Consider the following 19,420-nt stretch of genomic DNA (forward strand, 5'->3'; position numbering starts at 1 on the left):
TCTGTCATCTGGTGGACATCCTCCTTGTCTCTTCTTCTCAGTGTATGGGCGGTGTGACAGTTGGGGCACATTTGTCTGTAAGTAACAGAGTACCGTCTAGAAGTCAGAAATCATTGTTGTGCTTAACTGAAAGGCTGGAGGTGGTGGTATCAGGTCACAGCATGGCTCCACAGGAGCACAGGAAGAAAGGGAGCCGCAGAGCCAAGGCTGCCTGGCCCGATGCTGGAGACAGCTGCGTGTGCTGCTTTCAGGTGAGCATGTCAGAGCTGCGAAGCAAAACGCTTTCTTCTGCAGGGTCGCTTCAGTGCCTTCTGCCAGCCCCGCTTCCAGCTGGCAAGGGCGAATCTAAAGGTATAGAGCCTTTTTCACAGGCGACAATTTGGAGCTGAGAGGCCATAAATTAACAGCTGGCCCAGTCCCCCTCTGGATGCGTACCTTCCGCGCACGCGCGCCTCTGCACACCTTGGAACTCCTACTCGGCAGCAGAGACGATTATGCTGCCTCATGAAACACACCCACCCTTCACAGACGTGAACAGGTTTCCCTCTCAAACTGGGATGTAGTCCTGAGTCGTTCTGTCTGTCACTGTCTATACTGATTGTGCCTGAAGTCCTTCTGCCATTTGTTTTTCTGAATTTTCTGTTAATGACTAAGCTATAAAGTTAACTTGCAACAAGGTAGATGAAAAAAATAATAGGAAAATGCATTTCAGGTGGTTCGCATCTCTTAAGTCATCTCACGTGTAACAAACAGATGGAAAATAAACAGGCAGAAAAGGCAGATCCACAGGCAGAATGTGTTCCTGTTGGGAATCTCTGCCTCTCCCGTAAGGGAGATGTGATCATGCTCGATGCTGCTGGCTGATCCCTGTGGTAGTGGTGCCATCGCCTTATCTCTACTATTGGTGAAGTAGATGGCAGTACTCGTCAGGCTAGGGGAGAGGGGGTCCCTTCCTTGCTGGTCCCCTGCATTACCCCCCGCTGTGGCACCTGGGCTCGTGGGGCAGGCACTGAGGCAGGGTCATCTGCGTACGCGGGTTATTAGGCGTGTTCTCGTCCACGACACACACTCAGTTGGGGAGCTTGCACCATATACTTCCTCCTCATTCTTCCTTTTCACCAATCTTCGGGTTTAGTTCCATTTGAATCCCTGATCATCTAGCCAAACTTTGGGGAACTGGGCACAAATTGGTCTAGATTCATATTTCTAGCCCAAAGAATAAACATCTCAAATCCTAAGAGGACCCTGCTGCCCTTCACAGTTAATTATTCCGTTTTTGTTTCTTTTGTGGTTTGAGACAGGCTTTTGCTCTGTAGTTCAGATTGGCTTTGAACTCATTTGCAGCAGTCCTGCCTCAGCCTCCTGAGTGCTGGGATAACAGATGGGCGCACCACGCCTGGCCACTCAGATGCAGTGATTGGAGTTGAAGTGTTCCAGCTGCCCACTAGCATGTTATAAAAGCCCATTGTCTTCATCACTTTCCAGTCACAGGACACAATTTAACAAATTAAAAGGGGAAAGATTTATTTTGGCACACGGTCTGTAGAGGTTTTGGTCCATAGTCGGGCCTCCAAGGTGGGATGGCATGCTAAGGGATGTGATAGTTGCTCACTGCAGCCAGGAAGCAGAGTCGGAAGGAGATGGGAAGAGAGAGAAACTTCCGCAGTGACCCATCTCCCTCAACCAGGCCCCATCTCCTAACAGCTGGGCAGCTACACCATATTCAGTCACATCTCTAAGGTTGCTCTTGCGAGCCCTTGAGGCTTGCCGGGGGACATCTAGATAGAAGCCATAAATTTACAACACACAGTTCACTGGAGGTTTCTCTACCTCGGTCAGCTGACATCCCAGGAGTCAGGCAGGAGGGACAGGTGCCGATGTCAAGGAACCTGAGCCAGCTGTGTGGGCCTGTGCTGTTAGCATCTTACGCTGTGCTGCTGGAGTTTCTGTTTGCGGTGGAATCCGTCCCGCTACACTCTTTCCTCCTCCCCTAGTTCATGCCCACTTCAGCCTGAGCCAATCTTCTGAAACACAAGTCTGCGCACACCCTGGCCTCCCCTCTGTCGAAGGCACTTCCTTGGCTCTTGTGCTGAAGATCGGAATCTTAGCTGCTGGTCTCATTCTTTGGAAATCGGATTGTTCTTGATCCCAGGCTCACAGACTTCATTGTTGCTCGGCTGGGCCACGAGACATGAAATGTCATGAGGTGAGCAGAAGTGGTGGGGATGCTTGCGCCGAGTGACCGGGCAAGGTGACTGTCAGTGAGCAGCATGCTCTTTCTCTCCCTGGTGCCTCTTCTTTCTCCTCTGGGACCTCTCACACCACTCATACCATGTGTATCTCCACAGCCACTACTGCTCCTGAGGAATTTCTTTCCCCCGGTGATTGTTTGATTAATGCATTTTCCTAGCTAGAGCCCTTGTCTAATTCCAAAGGACAGGAACTATTTGTTTTGCACCCAGTCCTTTGGAAATGCTTGATACTTGAATCAATCACACTTGTTGAATAAATGCATTAGTACTGTCTTTGTGTTCTGTTACTGTTTTTTAGGGGTGGGCAATGGAGACTGAACACCCAGGGCATTTGTACTGAGTAACATTCCCAAACTTTTTTTGAGAAAGTGTCTCATTAGGTTCCCCAGGAACTTATGATCCTCCTGTCTCAGCCTCCTAGAGATGGATTAATACTACCATGCTTGGCTTGTGTTGTCCTTTTGCATAGTTTTATATTTATGTTCTCCCAAGATGATGGCAATCCATATTGTCACTTAAGAGCTTAAGGTTCTTTAGGTGATACATGGCTTGCTTCCACCATGGCCGGCTGAGTGGGGCCTGGCCGGAGTGTGCCTGCAGCCATGATCCCAGCATGCATTTGCTCTTCAGAGACCATAGACTGACCAATCTCAGCCACAGATGAGGAAGTTCATGCTTTCCAAGCATGACCTCAAACCTAGAAGTCAAAAAGGAACAGACAGATATGTGAAAGATATCTTAAACTTAAGGTACTTGCTAGGGAAAAATTTACAACACACAGGATAGTAAATAAATGAATATGTTCAATAAATGAATATAGTTAAGTTTTTACTGACAAGGAAATATAAATATCCCAATGGGAAGTTGGGCAGAAAGCCCAAATAAACATTTCATAGAGTGAAATACAGATGGCCAATAAACATGTAAGCTGTATTTAAGTCAAAACTAAAGACATGCAGATTCCAACAACTAAGAGATCATTTTTTATGTTAGGATTAGCAAAGATATGAAAGATTGTTAGTACTCAGGCTTGGTGGGAATGGAAAAGGCATGTATAAGGATAGAAACTGGTTCATATACAGAGGATTGACTTGGAAATACAGGTAATTATAAAGGTATACAAAAGTAGTGTGTACATCTTGTCCCCAAAATTTCGTATCTTGGGATTGATTCTAAGGAGACAATCAAGGCTGGAGGTGTAATTGCAAGGAGTTTTAGTCTTCACAGCATTGTTGATAATAGTTGTTGGGTTTTGTGGTGCTGGCATCAAACCCAGACCTTGTATGTACACAAGACAAGCCTCACTCCCAGGCTCAGTAATAGCTGTCTAAAATAGGAAAGAGTTCGCATCTAGAAAAAGTGACGTTGACGTGGTAATTAATAACGATGATGGATATCTTTATTATGCCCTGGAAAGCATATTGTTCAAAGAACAATGCAGGCTACAAAACAGCATATGATGTCCCCATGTTTATGAATACACAGGCTTGGAATGACGTCAGTGTGTCAGTGTAGTGTTGTGGACTTACATGTCACTCATTCGTCATGGGATCCATAAATGTACCTTGGGAACCTTTTCTCAGTAGCTGAACTCATTTTGCCTCATGATCTCCCAAACATCATCTCAGTTCCTTCGTGCTTAATATTCAGACTCTCTTGGGTCACTAACCACTGACACCTTCCCTGTCCCTGGGGACGATTCACAAATGGTGTTGTTGTGATGTACTCTGCTAGCGGGACTCTGCTGTCCTTGAGCCCTCAAGTCTGCTGAGGTGTCACTTGTCTGGACACCACACTTGTGGCTACATCGCTGCACGTGTCTGATTTCTGCTCATTGCCAGATCATGAATCTGTCATCACTTTGCCCCCAGCATGGGCTCTTGTGTGCCCACTGCCTCATACAGAGCACGGGATGCTAAACGCTTCCTAGGGACCCCTTAATCCGCTGTAAAGCGACTTCCTGCCAAGTCTCTTCCCCAGCCAGCTGGAGGACTCAATTTCCTGAGTGAAGCCTCCTCTTCCTTGCCAGGTACTTATTGTCACTTCTTGTTTGGGGACACGCTAGTAATGGCTCCCTGCCTGCGAACTTTGGTTCATCATCTTCCTGACCAGGCAGCAGCTGCTGCTGCTTTTTATGTAGGAAACACTGGTTGCTCTTAGAGACCTGGGTTTTGCAATGGAAACAGTGGCTTTGAAGATAGTAGTCTGTTGCTGGGGGTAGTGCATGCCTGCAATCCTGGCACTGGGGAGGCTGAGGCAGGAGGTTCATCATGAATTCCTGGCCAGCCTGGATTACATAAGTGACCTCAAGGGCCAGTCTGCACTACATAGGAGACTCTGTCTCAAAAAAAAAAAAAAAAACAAAAAAAAAAAACCAGGGATATCACTCAGTGGCACAGTGCCTACCTGGCAAGCAGAAGGTTGTGAGTTTGATTTTCAGTACAAAAAAAAGCAAGATAATGGTCTGCTGTACCTTTACAAAAGGCTACTTAAAAATTCAAGTATAGAGGCCAAGGATTTTGTTTCATCCCAAACCAAGAGCACAATGCCCAGAAAGCTGCTGCCTTGGTATCTGGATGGTAGGGGCAGAGTTGGAGGGTGAGGACAGAGAAGGCTTGGTGTTGTGTGTCAAAATACGCATCTTGACATAGTTCTTTGTGGGACCGGCAGGATTGTGGGTGATTGCCATTCCTTTTTTATGTTTCTGAATTTTCTGCAACATACTTTTTTTTTCCTCTTACTTTGACACAGGGTCTCACCATGCAATTCAGGCTGGCCTTGAACTCACTAGACAGCCCAGGTTGGCCTCTAACTTGTGGCAACCCTCTCCTCCTGAGTGCCACCAACATGCCTGGCACATACTACTTTTTTTTTTTTAACACCAGGGATCGAACTCAGGACCTTGTGCTTGCCAGGCAGGCACCTATGCCATGATCCAAATCCCCAGCCTACATACTACTTTTATACTAAAATATGTCAAAATTTCTTTTATGAAGGGACACTCCCATGAATTTAGGCCTTTAGGGCTAATAGTCAGCTTTCCTATTGCTGGGACACAATATGTAACATCCACAATTTAAAGGAGAAGTTTAATTGGCTCACGGCATCCGGGAACTCAGTCCATGGTCCATGATCAGCTGGCTCCAGCATGGTGGAATGGCTTAGTTCATGGTGGTTGGGAAGCAGAGCAGAGGAACAGTGCCAGAGAGGAATGGGGTAGGGATCAAATATAGTGCCCGAGGCCACACCTCCAGGACCCTCCCAGACCCACCCAGGAGTATGCTTTCTAATCTGCTGGAGTTTCTTAATCCAGCGAAGCCAAGCCAACATATTAGAATTAACAGTCACCAGGTGTGCTGGTTTATTTAGGTATTTTGGTGCCCTCACACCTTCACAGCTCTCTGGGAAAGGGAAGGGTAACGGTGGGGGGCCCGGCTGCAGGCACTTATGAGGAGCAGAGGTGATACCCTGCTCTGCCAAGTGATGGAGTTAGCTGGGTCCTGACCCTGCTGGCTTCGGGGTGAGGCTGTGGCTTTTGCCATACCTTAAAGGACAATGTCTTCTTTTTTGCACAAGCAAACAGGACTTTATTAGCATAGTGCAGGCACTGTGTTACATCAAAACTGATCCTTGGTGTGCATTGCCTGAACTTTGATCAGGTAAATCTTAACCGAAGTAGTCACTACTGGAATTTCAAACCAAGGTTGGCAAATTCGCCTTACAAAAGGATAAAAAGGAGCTAGGCATGTTAGTGCATACTTGTAATCCCAGCACTTGGGAAGCTGAGGCAGGAGGATTGGTACAAGTTTAAGGCCAGCCTGGGTGTGCTACAGAGTGAGATGCTGCCTCAAAAAACACCTCAAAACAAAGCAAAAAGACAAAAAGGAACCTACCTCCCCCTTCTGGTATGCTGGGGATTGAACCCAGGTCTTTGTGCCTCCTAGGTCAAGTGTTCTACCACCAAGCCATACATTTAGCTTTTAAAATTCACTTTTTGTACCTTAACTGAGCAACAGTTTTCAAGCAGCAGAACAATTCAAATACGGAAGTTTGCCCAGCCACCCTCCCATCATGCTGGAGCATGTGATACACTCCTTTCCCACACAGAGGTTTCCTGATTTTTTGAAAAAGCCTCACTTAAGGATTTCATATGTTTATCTTGTAGAGTACTTTATGCTCGCACTGTTTATTCTTCCAAGTTTTGAATTTTACAAGCGTGTTAGTAAATAACCATTCAAGCCTCTGTTGAGTGCATGGAGTCAGTGGCCAGGTCCAGGCCAGCTCCAGCCTCTCCGAATGGCCCTGCTGGAGCCAGGCAGTTTCTCCTCAGCCCAGCCCAGAGGCTGTGGGAGGCAGGCCTGGCTCTGAGGGTGAGAATCCCCTGGTGCAGCCTCCTCAGCGGACAGAAGTGGCCCTGGTGATGGGCGTGAGTGGAGCTGGGACGGACAGGGCTGACACATCTGGAGGCACAGGCTGGGGCTCGTGGTTCCCTAGGGTGAGGGTAGAGAGCCAGGGGCCATGATGGCGAGAGCTCAGGAGGGCCAGAGACTGTCACTCAGCCATGTCCTTCAGCCACTGTGCTTCTTGGGGCTCCCAGGCAGCCCTGACTCTTCCCCTCAGCAGGGAGCAGAGGTCCTGGCCATACATGGGGGCACGGGGTCTCCCTCTGTCTTCGTATCTATAGCCCTGGTTGCCCGAATGTGGCCTGGCTCACTCATGATGTTTTTGAAAAGTGATCGTCCTGTGAGGGGCTGGCTCTGTGCAAATTTGTACAGCAGCTTACTCTTAAGGCCACTTCAAGCCACTCTTGCTGTGTCCTTCTGTCTCAGGGTCATTTCACGGCCCCCAGGCACTGGTCATGGAATCTGCCTCTGAGTCAACCCTCTACCCCACAGTGGAACCCTGACTTAGAAAATGAGGGTCTGGGTAGAAGAAATGGATGTCAAGAGGTAGAGTCAGGTGACGGTACCCTTCTCGTGACATCTGAGGGGAAACAGCTCTGGGCAGTGAATGTGATCTCCCCTGAGGCCTTCTGTGGCCTGAACACATCCGGTCAGGAAGGCGGCCAGTCCCAAGGGTGAGGAGGGTGACCAGGAGTCTGAGTCAGGTGCTGAGGGGGCTGGGCAGGGCGAGGAGGAAGCTCTGAGGGAAGGGAAGGGCCAGGGCCCAAGGAAGGCTTTTTCCTGATGGCGCCACCAGAGGTCCTCAGGAGCCTAGAGCTGGGCCAGAGGAGGGAGGATGGGGCGGGATAGGATGCAGCAGCAGCTGCAGAGTGTCTGCCTGCTCCTGCTGGGAACTGGAGCACCTCCCACCTGACCAGGAAGGACCTGTCCCTCCTGCCCCTAGTTACAGCCAGGACTCACCTGGAGGCTGAGCTCTCATCAGAACTGGGGGATCTGGAAACACTGGAGAGGATTGTTGGCCTCGCACACACCCAGGGCCTGCCAGAGGGATGGTATTAGGACTGCAGCTCCCTACTCCTAGCTCTGAGGGGGACACAGAGGCTCCCCAGAAGGGACCACTCTCACTCCACCTGCCACATAGTGGGTACTTGGTGTGATCGCCCCTCCCCTCCTACACAGCTCCTTTGGCCTTCTGTGCCATCAGGTTTGTCTACCTTTCTGTGATCAAGGCCTTCCCTACATGACAATGTGGGGGCTCCCCCTAATACTAGGCTCAGGACAGGGAGGTCTCTGAGGGTCTTGGGCTGAAGGGGTCGCTGTGGGAGTCCAGAGGATCCTAGAATCAGCTAGAGGGTGGGTACCTGGCAAGTAGTACGGGGATCCCCACCCCTGGGTTCCAGGGCCAGCAGCTGGGGTGTGTACTGCTCCACAAATTGCTTGCACTGAGGAAAGACAAACATGGTGGTTGGACTCAGGCTTTTCCTACTTTGATACCCTGGCATCTCCGTCTCTCAAGGTCACTCTGAGCCTCCTGCTGGATCCTGGATGTGGAACCAGCCATCAGCCCATGAGCAGCTCTGAACAAGCCTGAGGAGGTGAAATGCAGGGTTTCTGTGGAAATGCCAGGGCCTTGGAGCTGCTCCCTGGAAGAGACTTAGACTCCTTCATGACACCCTTCCCCTTCTTTTCTTTCTTTATCTTCTTTTTTTTTTCCTTTCAGGTTTTGAGGCATGGTCTTGCTCTGTAATTCAGGCCGGCCTTAAACTCACTACATGGCCCAGGCTGGCCTCAGATTTGTGGCGACTCCCCTGCCTCAGTATTCTGTGCACCATGGCTGGCTCACCACCTAACTTACAAAAGGGAATTTACTGTCACCAGCTGAGTATGGCAGGGCCTCTAGGACCTTCAAGCCCAGCCTTCTCCTTTTGTAAGTGGTCTTGTCCCAGCTGAGTTATACTGCGAGAAGTGTAGGGCAGGGACAGGACCAGGAATCTGCAAAAAGAGGCCGGGCTGTTCCTGGCCCCAGTTGGCCTGGCCCTGGTATATGCCACCCACCACTGGGAAGGCTGTCACCGGGCATAGTCCTGGGCCACTCCCAGCACCTCTTGGAGCAGGGGCTGAGAGAGGGCAAAACAGGTCCTTCTTGGCTTCGCAGTGACTCAGCCATGAAGGAGGCCTGCTGGTTCTCGAGGCCCCACAGTCTGAGTCTGGACTGACTCTTGACCCATCATAGTCCCACAGAAGTCCAGCCCTGTCCTGCCTGCCTGGCCCAGCTCCAGACCATTCTGTGTGTCTCCAGCTCAACTTTTTCCTCCCCAGCCCGCCGTCACAGCCAGACCCTGGGTCCCACATCCCATTGTGCCCGCCATGCACCTTCTGCCTGTCCAGTGGGGAGCTGAGGCAGGCTTGGTGCATGGCCTGTGGTCTGGCCAGCTCACTGCTGTTCCAGGCCCGGGTGGTCACAGACACGCAGAGGTCGCACTCGGAATCCTGCGGCAGCCATCCTTCTGACAGAGACAGAGCAGGGAGGACTGAAGAGGAAAGGGCCGAAGCTGTCTGATAAAAGTGTCTGATTCCTGTGTTCCCAACACAGCAGGATAGCAGGGGGGGCAGGGCACGGGAGAGGGTCAAACACAGGGAAGCCTGGGGAGGAGGACAGTGGCAGCAGTGGGTGGCAGCAGGCTCACCGAGGCCAGCGCTGTTGTCCATGGAGCACCGGAGGACGAGGCCACACACCAGCTGGGGCAGCAAGTGGCTCAGCAGTGCATCCAGCAGGAGGACTGTGTAGCGCTCTGCCAGGCACTGGCAGATGCCACCTGCCACCAGAGGTACCACATGGCATACCTGGGCCACAGCCATGGCCAGCACACCCTGGGGCGGGGGTGGAGAGAAGGCGGGGCAGATGGGACCTTGGCATGGTTCTACTCTACGCCCAGATCCTGCTGTGCACTTTGGTTTTTTGGGAGACAGAGTCTACTAGGCAGCCCATGCTGGCCTCCAACTAGCAGCAATTCTCCTGCCTCAGTCTCTGGAATGCTGGGATTGTAGCCTGGGCCATCACACCTGGCTCAGCGAGGCACCTTTGTATACTTGCCCTTGTTCCCTTCCAGCAGGGAGAGGCCTGCTGCTCAGCCAAGGGCACTGAAGGCCAGGGAGACCAGAGGACGTCAGATGTACCTGGAGTCACCGAGGGACTGCAGTAGCTGGCAGGGGACCCAGATCTGGCTGCCCAGGCTCTAGGCTGCCTGAAAGGGGCACAGCTGGGCCAGAGCCGGAAGCAGCAACCGAGTCTACTCCTCCTGACCCAGGGCTCCCTCTGCATCCCACGTCCAGCAGAATGACAAGTGGCTCCGACCGTGGGCTGCTGGAGCCAACACAACCCTGGTTTCAGGCACCTCTGGGGAAAGCCAGCGGTTTCTCTGCCTCGCCCCAGTTCCAAACACAACCTCCAAGCTGGAGGGTGCGAGAAAGGCGGCAAGCATGTCTCTCTTTCCCTCGCTCCTTTATCCCTCCCCACGTGCGCCAGGCCGGCCCTGTGCCAGGGGGTGGAGCGAGGAGGAGCTCAGTGGCACGTGATTCTCCAGGGGGCATTTTGCTGGATGCACCCCAGCCGTGTCCAGTCCGCACCGGCCTCCTCTCTTGGATGGCTGCAGTGTCAAAGCCCAGGCCACTAGGAGTCATCACTAGTGTACAGTCCTACCTGCCCTCCTGCTTCCTTTCCAGGACAGCTTCTTGGTGAAGTGAGCAGGACTTTTTGCTCTGCCTCATACTTTCCCTTTGGCCCCTGAACCTGCTTTTTTTGGGCTTCTTTTTAATTTGTTGGTGTTTTTGAGACAGGGTCTCACTATGCAGTTTAGTTCCTTAAACTCATTATGTAGCCCAGGTATGGTCTCATTGATCTCAGAGTGATCCTCCTGCCTCAGTCTGCTGAGTGCTAGGATTACAGGTGTGCAGCACCACACCTGGCCCCACTTGGGCTTCGGTCTCCACCACTGCCTTGAAACAGCTCTCAGGTCACCAACAGCCTCCCTGTTGCCACATCCACTGGTCGTCTCTTGTCTTGCCTGAGCTTTGGCCATTGTGAACGCTCCTCCTCTAAACGCTTCCTCTTGACTTCTGTGGGGCCTCGCTGTGCTTCCCCACCTCACTGGCTACCCTTCTTCTGCAGCTGGTCCCCTTTACCTGCCCAGGCCTCTACCTGCACCTTTCCACACCCTGCCTGCCCCTGGTGCGCTCGACCTGGTCCACAGCCAATGATGCACAGCAGACATTGCTGGGCTGGTCCTGTCCCCCAGAGCTTGATGTTCAGCCCTGCACTTGACCTCTCTCCTCTGGGGTATGGCACAGGCAACTCAAGCTTATCATGGCCCAGAGACAACTCTACGATCATCTGCTCGAACCTGGTTCCGAGAGTGTCCCATCTCTGCTGGTGGCACCAGCAAGGACCCAGTGTCTACAGGAGTCCTCGGGATTCCTCTGCTGTCCTCACTCCCCAAGGCCATTGGTCAGCAAGTTCAGCCGCCCACTTCCTCACACCTTCCCACCCACCCTCTCAGCTCCGCCCCTGCCCCACATCTCCTCTGCCGTCTTGCAGGAATCTCCTGTCAGTCCCACTGTCATCCTCACCCCTCACCTGTCTGGTCTACCCTGCCATCAGCAGGAGTGATCCTTCCCTTACTTGAATGCTGCAAACTGCATTCAGAACAAAACCCTTCATTTCTTTTTTCTTTTCTTTTTTGTAGTACTTGAGACTGGATATGGCACCTTGCATGCAAGGCAAGTGCTCTACCACTGAGTTACATCCCCAGCCCTTTTTATTTATTTTTTGTTTTGTTTTGAGGCAGAGTTTTGCTATGTTACCTGGGTGAGCTTCAAACTCAAGATCCTTCTGCCTCAGCCTCCTGAGTAGCTGAGAGTATAGGCATATGCCACTATGCTGCTTTTTTTAAATTAAAAATATTTTTCAACACTAGAGATAGAATCCAGAACCTCACACATTCTAGGCAAATGTGCTGCCACAGAGCTACACTGCCATCCCCAAACCCTGCATTTCTTTACTTAGCATGACAGTGTCTAGATGGCCTGGCCGTGCCCAGCTCTCTGGTCTCTCCTGTTGGCCATCCCTCTGCAGCCACACTGACCCTCTGTTCCTCAGGCCTGCCAGGCTCCTCTTGATTGGGCCCTTGGCCCCTGTCTTCCTGTCTCAGCTGAACTGTCACCTCCTCAGGGACTCCCAGTCCTACCAGCTTGATCCTCATCACTGCCCGTCACCTTATCCCATGTGACTCCGCCGCTCTGGCACTGACTGAACCAAGCCCCCCCCCAACGCAGTGTTGGGCAGAGCATCAACCTCGTCCAGGGCTGTGGACATTCAATGGCCAGCTGGAGGGGGCCCCACTTGGGAGGGCTCAGGGCCTCAGGGCCTCCTTGGGCAAAGACCACAACAGATCTGGACTCCACGTTGGATGTGGGCAGTGTCGGGGGATCCACAACTGTGGAAAATTCTCATTTTCTTCAGAGCCACTGGGGCTTCTGAGTTGCTGCAGACAAGGCTGAGCTCATCTGGGCTCACACACTGGCACCCGGCCCACTGCCTGCATAGCAAGGCCTTCATGCTCACTGAGTGAACTCTAGGCCTGGCACCCCTGGGCGAGAGCCTCAGGGTTCCTCGGCTGGGGATGGTGTGAAGCTGCTTCCCATGCAAGGTCTGGAGCTGGAGTGGGGGCGGGGGGCTCCTCCTGGATGCCTCACCTTGGGAATCATGGCCTGGACCCGCTTGAGCAGAGTTTTGCAGAGCCAGCAGTAGGGCAGAGGGATGGGGAACTGCTGCTCCGAGAGGTCCTGGGGGAGGGAATGAGGCAGGGCTAGGCCTGCTGGAGGAGCGGTGCTCTGCCAGCCCATCCTCGAGACTGGGTCTCCACCTCCCCTCTCCCTCTGCTCCTGGGCTGGAGCTCCTGGTCCCTTCTGGCTCTGCTCCTCACAGGACCTGGCTCCCAGCTGCAGGAACCCTATCTGCCCACAGGGGCTTCTCACCTGGGTGTGAGGCCCAGGCCACACTGAGAGGGCCCGAGGCAGCCTGGGGGGCACCAGCAAGTCTGGCAGAGTCTCTGACAGCGAGTTGGGCAGAGGGCTTGGCATCCCTGGCTCTGGCTGTGGATCTGGCTGCCTGGGTTGGCACAGGCCCAAGTTCCAGCAGATGTCCTTCGGGGTCTAGGAAGAGTGCAGGTAAAGGGCTGTCAGTGGCAAAAGGGGACCCCAAGGGTCGTGGGACGAGGGTCACTGTCTTTGCGTGTGGAGTGGAGGGGAGTAGGTCAGGGTACTGCATTTTAGGGCTCTATGGGGGGGACAAAAGGCAGAACTGCAGTCCCGTGGGGATCTGGGGTAGGTATCTAAGAGTGTGTGTGCTGAGTGTGAGCATTCGTGTGAATAAGTGCAAGAGTGTGCCTGGGGGCTGGCGCTGCTGATCCAGTGGGCGATGATCTGGGTGCCTAGTTGAATGAAGGGTGCTTGGTTTGCTGGGCCATTCGTGGGCGGGGTCATTGTCTATGCGTGTGTGCATGTGCATGTGATCTGGGGTGATATGTGTGTCCAGTTGGGGTGCCAGGTATGGGTGTGTCTGATGGTGCTGGGTGTGCTCCCTGGTGCATGTGTGTCTGCTGTCATGAATCACTGGTCCCAGGGCATTTGTAGTCTGAGCAGGCAGGTGGGTGAAGAGGAGGCTGAGAGCCCTCACAATGTGGCTTTGGAAGTAGTCGATGACCAGAGGGAAGTAGGTTTCGAGCACAGAGTGGCACCGGGGCACCAGCAGCTTCAAAGGAAGGACATCGCACTCACGCTCCAGGAACTTCCGAATGGTTTTCTGGGTGGACAGAGAGGGGACAGTGAGCCTAGCCTCTCTGAAGTTGGCCCTGACCCATCCCTGGATGCCAGGCTGCCAGCAGGGCAGACTGGGGCTGGGATTCGGGTGCTGAGGAGTTCAGTAGCTGGGCACAGGTAGAGCCTCCTGCTCAGGCCAGACCCTGGGTGGCGGGCTCAGTCCCCAGGCCCGGGCCTGGCCAGGAGGAGTTCAGAGTCTCAGGCCTCACCCCGTCTGTCAACTCTGTCCCTTGTCTAGTGTTCCCCAAACTTCAGCCAGGCTCTGGGCCTCATCACCTGGAAAATGACCTCCTTGGCCATCTTTGTGAGGATGCGGACGATGTCCTCGCACTCTTGGCACAGGTCATCCTGGGGGGGACTCAAGGTGGGGGAGGTAAGTGGGGCTGTGCTCCAGCTCTGGGGGTGGGGCCCTCAGGCACAGGCTGAAGGGACATCCAAGGTCTGCATAGCTGCCCACCACCCCATCCTTCCCGTCCACCCCACACCACCCCACCCTACCCATCCCATCCTGCCCATCCCAGCCATCTTACTCTGACTCACTTGATGCCATCCATTCTGTCCCATCCTTCCTGCTTTATCCCATCCTGAATCATCTTTTGCATCCATCTCCTCCCATCCTCCCATGCTGCTCCTCCTCTAGGGGGCTCCCATCCCCTCAGGCCCCCTCAGAGCCCATCCAGGGCCTTTGGGAGGGACTCACAGCTCCCACGTGTCCCCAGACTTCCTGTAGGCAATGTCCGAGGGCTCTGCACTGCAATGCTTGCTCCAGACTTTGGCACCAGAACTTGGGCCCCTGGGAACAGGCCAAGGATGAGGTGGTCTGGGCAGCTAAAGTTTGGGGCCAGAGAAACCTTGGTCAGGATCCAGATGACATCCATCAGCTTGATTTCACCCAGCTTCAAATTTAGTTTGCTGGGAATGCAAACACATAAGCCAGTGCTGGGTTCCCCTGCCTCAGTTCCTGTCAACTTTGTGTCCTTGGATAAACCCAGGAGCCTCTCGGAGCCTCAGATGACTGGTCTTTGAAATAAGCATCATGGTCAAACCTGGGGTGACTGTGGGCATGGCGCTCAAAGCATGGTGGAGAAGCCTCTGAGAGGGAGGCTGGGGCGACTCACCAGCACCAGGGCCACATAGCATGGGCAGCAGCACCAGGCAGGGCAGCAGGTATGACTTGGCCATGACACCACAGCAGCTGGGTGCCCAGCGTGGGCCAGGGGCTCTTATAGCTGGGGGAGAGGGCCTGGGGCAGTCTCTGGGGAGCCCCTTGACCTCAGTGTTTGCCTTCCTTCTGGAGAGCCCTCCAGGTGCTTTGGTCCTGCCTCTTCCTGAAGGGACACTCCTGTTCCCCTCCCTGCCTGGCTGATGGCCTGTCCAGTTCACTTTGCCCCTGCCCTAACTCCTATGGGCCAGGACTCATGGCTCCCTTCCAACAGGGAGCTTGGTCTCAGCTCTCAGGGCTGTGGAAAGTAAACTGAGGCAGAACAAGGGTTGGGAGCAGCCAGGGTGGTTTCCCTCTAGCTGTACCCAACACCTCCTGGCCTCCTTTGCTCTTGGGCAATGCTCTTAAGAGCTTCCTGCCTGGCTCTTGATCCAGGGTGAGCATCGGAAGGACAAGCCCGGGAACCTCCTGGGGCTCCTACCTTCTCTTCGCCTTAACCTAGAAATGCCTCTGGTTCTCTGGACACATGGTTGACATTAGTCAGAAGAGAAGAAAGACTAAAAAAACAGAGTATCCTGAAAGTCTTAGGCAAGGATGTGAGGGCTGAGGTCGCTGTGGCCCCCAAATGGCTCTCAGCTCTATGTGGGTGCTGGTGCCCACGTCCCCTGGGGACCAGCTGATGGATCAGGAGGATCAGGATGGTTCTGTGCAGAGCTCTCAGCCCTGGTCCCCAGTGGGAAGGGAGCCTGGGAACTTACAGCCTGCACAGGGCAGCGCAGTTGAGGTGGGGGGAGTGTGCCATCGGGCATAGCCACCATCCTGGTGACGGGCACTGGCTCTGTCCCTAGTGGAAGCTTCCAGGCCTCTGTGTGGCAGGAAGCCCAGGGCTCAGGGGGAGGGAGTGAAGGAGAGAGTCCTTTGGGGGGACATCAGTGGTAAAGCGACACACTCACAGCCGCTCAAGGGTTCATATAGTTTCTGTTGACCTCAAGCCCTGGTCACTATGACAGACACAGCTACCATTGTGGGAGTGAACCAAACATGTGTGCAAATATGTGACCAAAGATCAGGAACCCAGTGACTTGCATGAAGGCTAGGGATGGAGGAGCTGGAGCGGGCACGTGATATGATGAATGCAGGAGCCACAGGCTGCGGTATCACTCGGTGCGACAGCTTGTGCTTGGCATGCGGGTGGCTAGGCAAGTTTACCTGCAGTCTGAGCAGGGCTTTACAGATGGCACCGCCAGGGCTGTGGTGGCCAGGGTCATCCAATGAGAGCCCGCCAGGCTTCTGGCTCCACATAGCTTCCTTCTCTTCCCCTCTGGTCGCCGTGCAGAGCAGGTTGGCTTTGGGTCTGGAGGCTGTGAGCCACACAGCCGTGCTGGGGTCTAGGCTCTCCCCTTGGCTTCTCTGAGGGCTGAGGGCCCCCCTGCACCCCTTGCAGCTGGCCAGCTGGGCATGCAGAGCAGGGGCAGAAGATAGGGAGCAGAATTTGGGGGCCAGACTTAGGAGTGGTGTTCATCAGCACTGCCCTCTCACTTTAGTCACAGCGCCCCACAGAAGGGACACCACATTCCTGTGCACCAGCCCAAAGGGCGATGGAGCCCCCTGGGTGGGGGGCGCTGTCTCAGTCCCTCCCTGAACATGCAGGGCCCGGTGCCTGAGAGGAATTTCTAAGTAGTGGGTCTGTGGCTTCCTTCAGATGTCAAAATGGAACCTCCAGGCTGTCAAGAGCGCAAATAAAGGCAACACCTACAGACAGCTGGTGACAGGGCTGTCCTGGCCCTGGCCAAAGGTGAGGGTATTCTGGTGCTTGGGGACAGCCCCCTGCATTTATGCTCTGCTGAATGTGTCCTACAAGGTCTCTGATCAGAACTGGACTCCCATGGTGTGCAAATGCAGGATCGGAGGGCATCACCTGCCACCTTCTCACTGTAAATGAATAAATAAACATTCTGAAAAAAGGAAGGGGCCCGGGCACCCACCAGTAATCCCAGCACTGTGGGAGGCCGAAGCAGGATTGTGCGTTTAAGCCCAACCTGGCCAATTTAGCTAGACCTTGTCTCAGAATAAAATAATTAAAAGTGAGATGGGAGGAGCCTTGGGTTCAATCCCAAGTGCTGATAAAAGAAGAAAAGAAAAGAAAAAAAAAAAAAAACACAAGGAAAAAAAAGAAACAAGGGGGGCGGGGAGAAAAGATAAGAGAGAACTTTCTGACAGCTTCTCCTGGGGCTGCAAGTATAGTTACAGGAGAAGGCTGCCCTCAGTGTGTGGTCATGGGGGAAAATCTCAGTTTTTCTGTTTGATCATAGACTATGCAACTTTCCCAGGTACCAGACTGCAGAGAGCCGAAGCTGACGTGAGAGGATTAGCTGAGGGGTTTATATGAAAAACCTGCTTTCTATCCTTCGTGTTTGCAAAGAGACAGCGAATTCCTTTTTGTTCTTTCTGTGGCGTTTTGGGCCAGCTTTGCCTGGCAGAGCTTGGACCTGGGGCTCACCTCCTCCCCCACACCCACTCTTGAATTTATCTGAGCGTTACTTCTGTTGTGGAGGAAACGTCTGTGGGAAATCCAAGTGAACGCCACCCTGGAAGGTCTCCAGACAGAGTTCCTGTGCCAGGCTCTTTCTCCTGCTTCTCTTTCAGGAAAGGGGGTTTCTCTAGAAACTGAGGAGGGGGTCTTGACCTGAAACTTTGAGTTCACACAGAGCTTTAACTCATTCATCTCACTAAAATGAGCTTAATTGAGCTGGGAATTGGAAGGATAGTGGCCACTGCCCTGGTGGATTTAAATTTATGGGAACACCAGTCAGGCCTGAGCGGGGGGAGACACCAGTGAGGATGGGACAGCTGAGTGAGGACCTGCGGATGCACAGGAGTTGGCCTGGTAACTCAGCCAGTGAGAGAGAAAGTAGTCCAGGCCGAGGGAACCGCTCCAACAAAGAGCCATGAGAGAGAAGGCCGTGGCCTGGTGCGTGCATTCTTTCTCCCTGTTTCATGGAGGAAGCAATGAGCTCCACTTCCTAATTGTGGGTTCAGAGAGGCAGCAGCAAAGGGGGTAACGGCCAGCCCTAAACCTCCAGCTCTCGGTTGCCCTGTCCTGAGCACCACTGCCCCTCTGGGATGAGCAGCGATGGGTGGGAAGCTCAGCACCGGTAAACAATGCATGGTGTGGGCTTCAAGAAAGGAGGACACTGTATTTATAAGGAGGAAAAAGTAGAAGATAGAAAGCTGCCCTGAAGAGGTGGCAGGGGGGTTCCAGAAAGATGGGTTCCCGTGGGCCCTTTGTCTCCTGCTCCTTTAATTAGGTTTCAAGGGCCCTTGCTCTCCAGCTGGGTACCTGGAACTTGTCACAGTCTGATTGGCTCTCTGGGCTGTCCTTTGGGGATCCCAAGCCACAAGACCCTAACCCTAGCATTACTGCCAATGTGCACATCATTTTGGTGGGCTTCGATTTCCTCTTGGCTCTTGGTCCCTTTTCTCAGGCCCATAGCTTGGCTAGGGGCAGCCTGATACACAAGGTGGCTCAGAGCTAGTGATGAAGGAAGGAGATGTGCGATGTGTGTGTCTAATGCAGTTAATACGGCAACCCACGAGTGAGACTATAAGTAAGTGCATCGATATGAGGAAACCTATGAAGCCCTTAGACTACTCTTTCTCTGTCTTTGTAGCCCTCCTTCCCCTACATAACTGGTCGGAGTGCCTGTGGGTAACCAGATCAGCCCCCTTTGCTCCTGGTCTCCCCAAGGTCAGCTGGAGTCTGTCCTAGATATAGACAGGTGTGGGGAAGAGTTGGCCATGTTGATCGGCTTTGATCTTCACATCCTCCTCCCCTCTGTAGGTGGGATTATGTCTTCCTGGAAGACGTGCTGAGGTCCTAACCCCTGTGGCCTTTTTTGAGAAGAGTCTTTGCAGGTGAAATTAAGTTGGGATGTGGTCACAGGGTGGCCCCTCAGCTGACGACTGGTGCCCCTGTGAGAAGGACCTTTGAATGCAGAGACGGTGCCATGTGACCATGGGGGCAGAAATGAATGAGGCAGCTGCAAGCCAGGGAGCACAGAGGTCCCAGCTCCTGCTGGACGCTGGGAAGAGGCAGGGATGATTCCTCCCTGCAGTCCACAGAGGGAGCGTGGGCCTGGGACAGTGACTGCAGACCTCGGCCTCCTGCACCGTTAGAGAGGACATTCCTGTCGTTTTCAGCTACCCTCTTTGACCCAGCTGCTGCTGTGGGTTCAGTCCCTTCCCTCCCTCCTTGTCTGCACCAGCATGTGAGCCCATACTTTCCTGACCCAAAGTGAGCCCCAAATGCAGCTGGCTCAGCTCCCGGCATTGCCGCTGGGCCTGATTCCCACGGGGGAAGAGCCTGACCACAGCAGGAGGCCCAGGACTTTGCATCTCAACGCAGAACAAGCTTTGCAAAGGGATGCCAAGTGGGGGATGTCATCAGTGGCATCTCTCCCAACATCTGTCAGAGGTCCCTGTCCTCTGGGGCCCGGCTAAAGCTCTTCTGCCTGTGCTCCCTGGAGAGAGTGTCCTTTCCTTCTGTTTCTATCTGCAGGGAAGAAATGTGTCAGTTACTGCCGATCCTCAGAACCCAGCACAATCCTGGAGACATCGAGGCCACTCACCATGTGACTTTTTGTTTTCCTTTTCTTGCTAATGGAACCTATTTTGTTTTGCCCAGGTTCTGAGGGTGCAGAGAGCTGATTTCTGTGCCCTAGCTTGGG

The 19,420-nt window shown here is 53.4% G+C and overlaps 1 protein-coding gene across 6 annotated transcripts; it reads right to left on the bottom strand.

Moving 5' to 3' along the window:
• Positions 1-5,815: 5,815 nt before the first annotated feature.
• Sftpb (surfactant protein B) lies at positions 5,816-14,808 on the bottom strand. Of its 6 annotated transcripts, NM_001172848.1 has the most exon segments (13): positions 5,816-6,742; positions 7,616-7,672; positions 7,674-7,678; positions 7,681-7,693; positions 8,017-8,097; positions 9,029-9,186; positions 9,343-9,526; positions 12,407-12,496; positions 12,689-12,865; positions 13,389-13,514; positions 13,808-13,879; positions 14,232-14,359; positions 14,650-14,717. In NM_001172848.1, coding segments are annotated over 12 exon segments (1,131 nt in total). In that variant the 5' UTR covers positions 14,714-14,717; the 3' UTR covers positions 5,816-6,742; positions 7,616-7,639.
• Between the last annotated feature and the right edge of the window lie 4,612 nt (positions 14,809-19,420).

The sequence above is a fragment of the Cavia porcellus genome, unplaced genomic scaffold, assembly GCF_034190915.1.
Source record: "Cavia porcellus strain 051 isolate PalLab524CR breed Dunkin Hartley unplaced genomic scaffold, mCavPor4.1 scaffold_18, whole genome shotgun sequence".
NCBI lineage: Eukaryota > Metazoa > Chordata > Mammalia > Rodentia > Caviidae > Cavia > Cavia porcellus.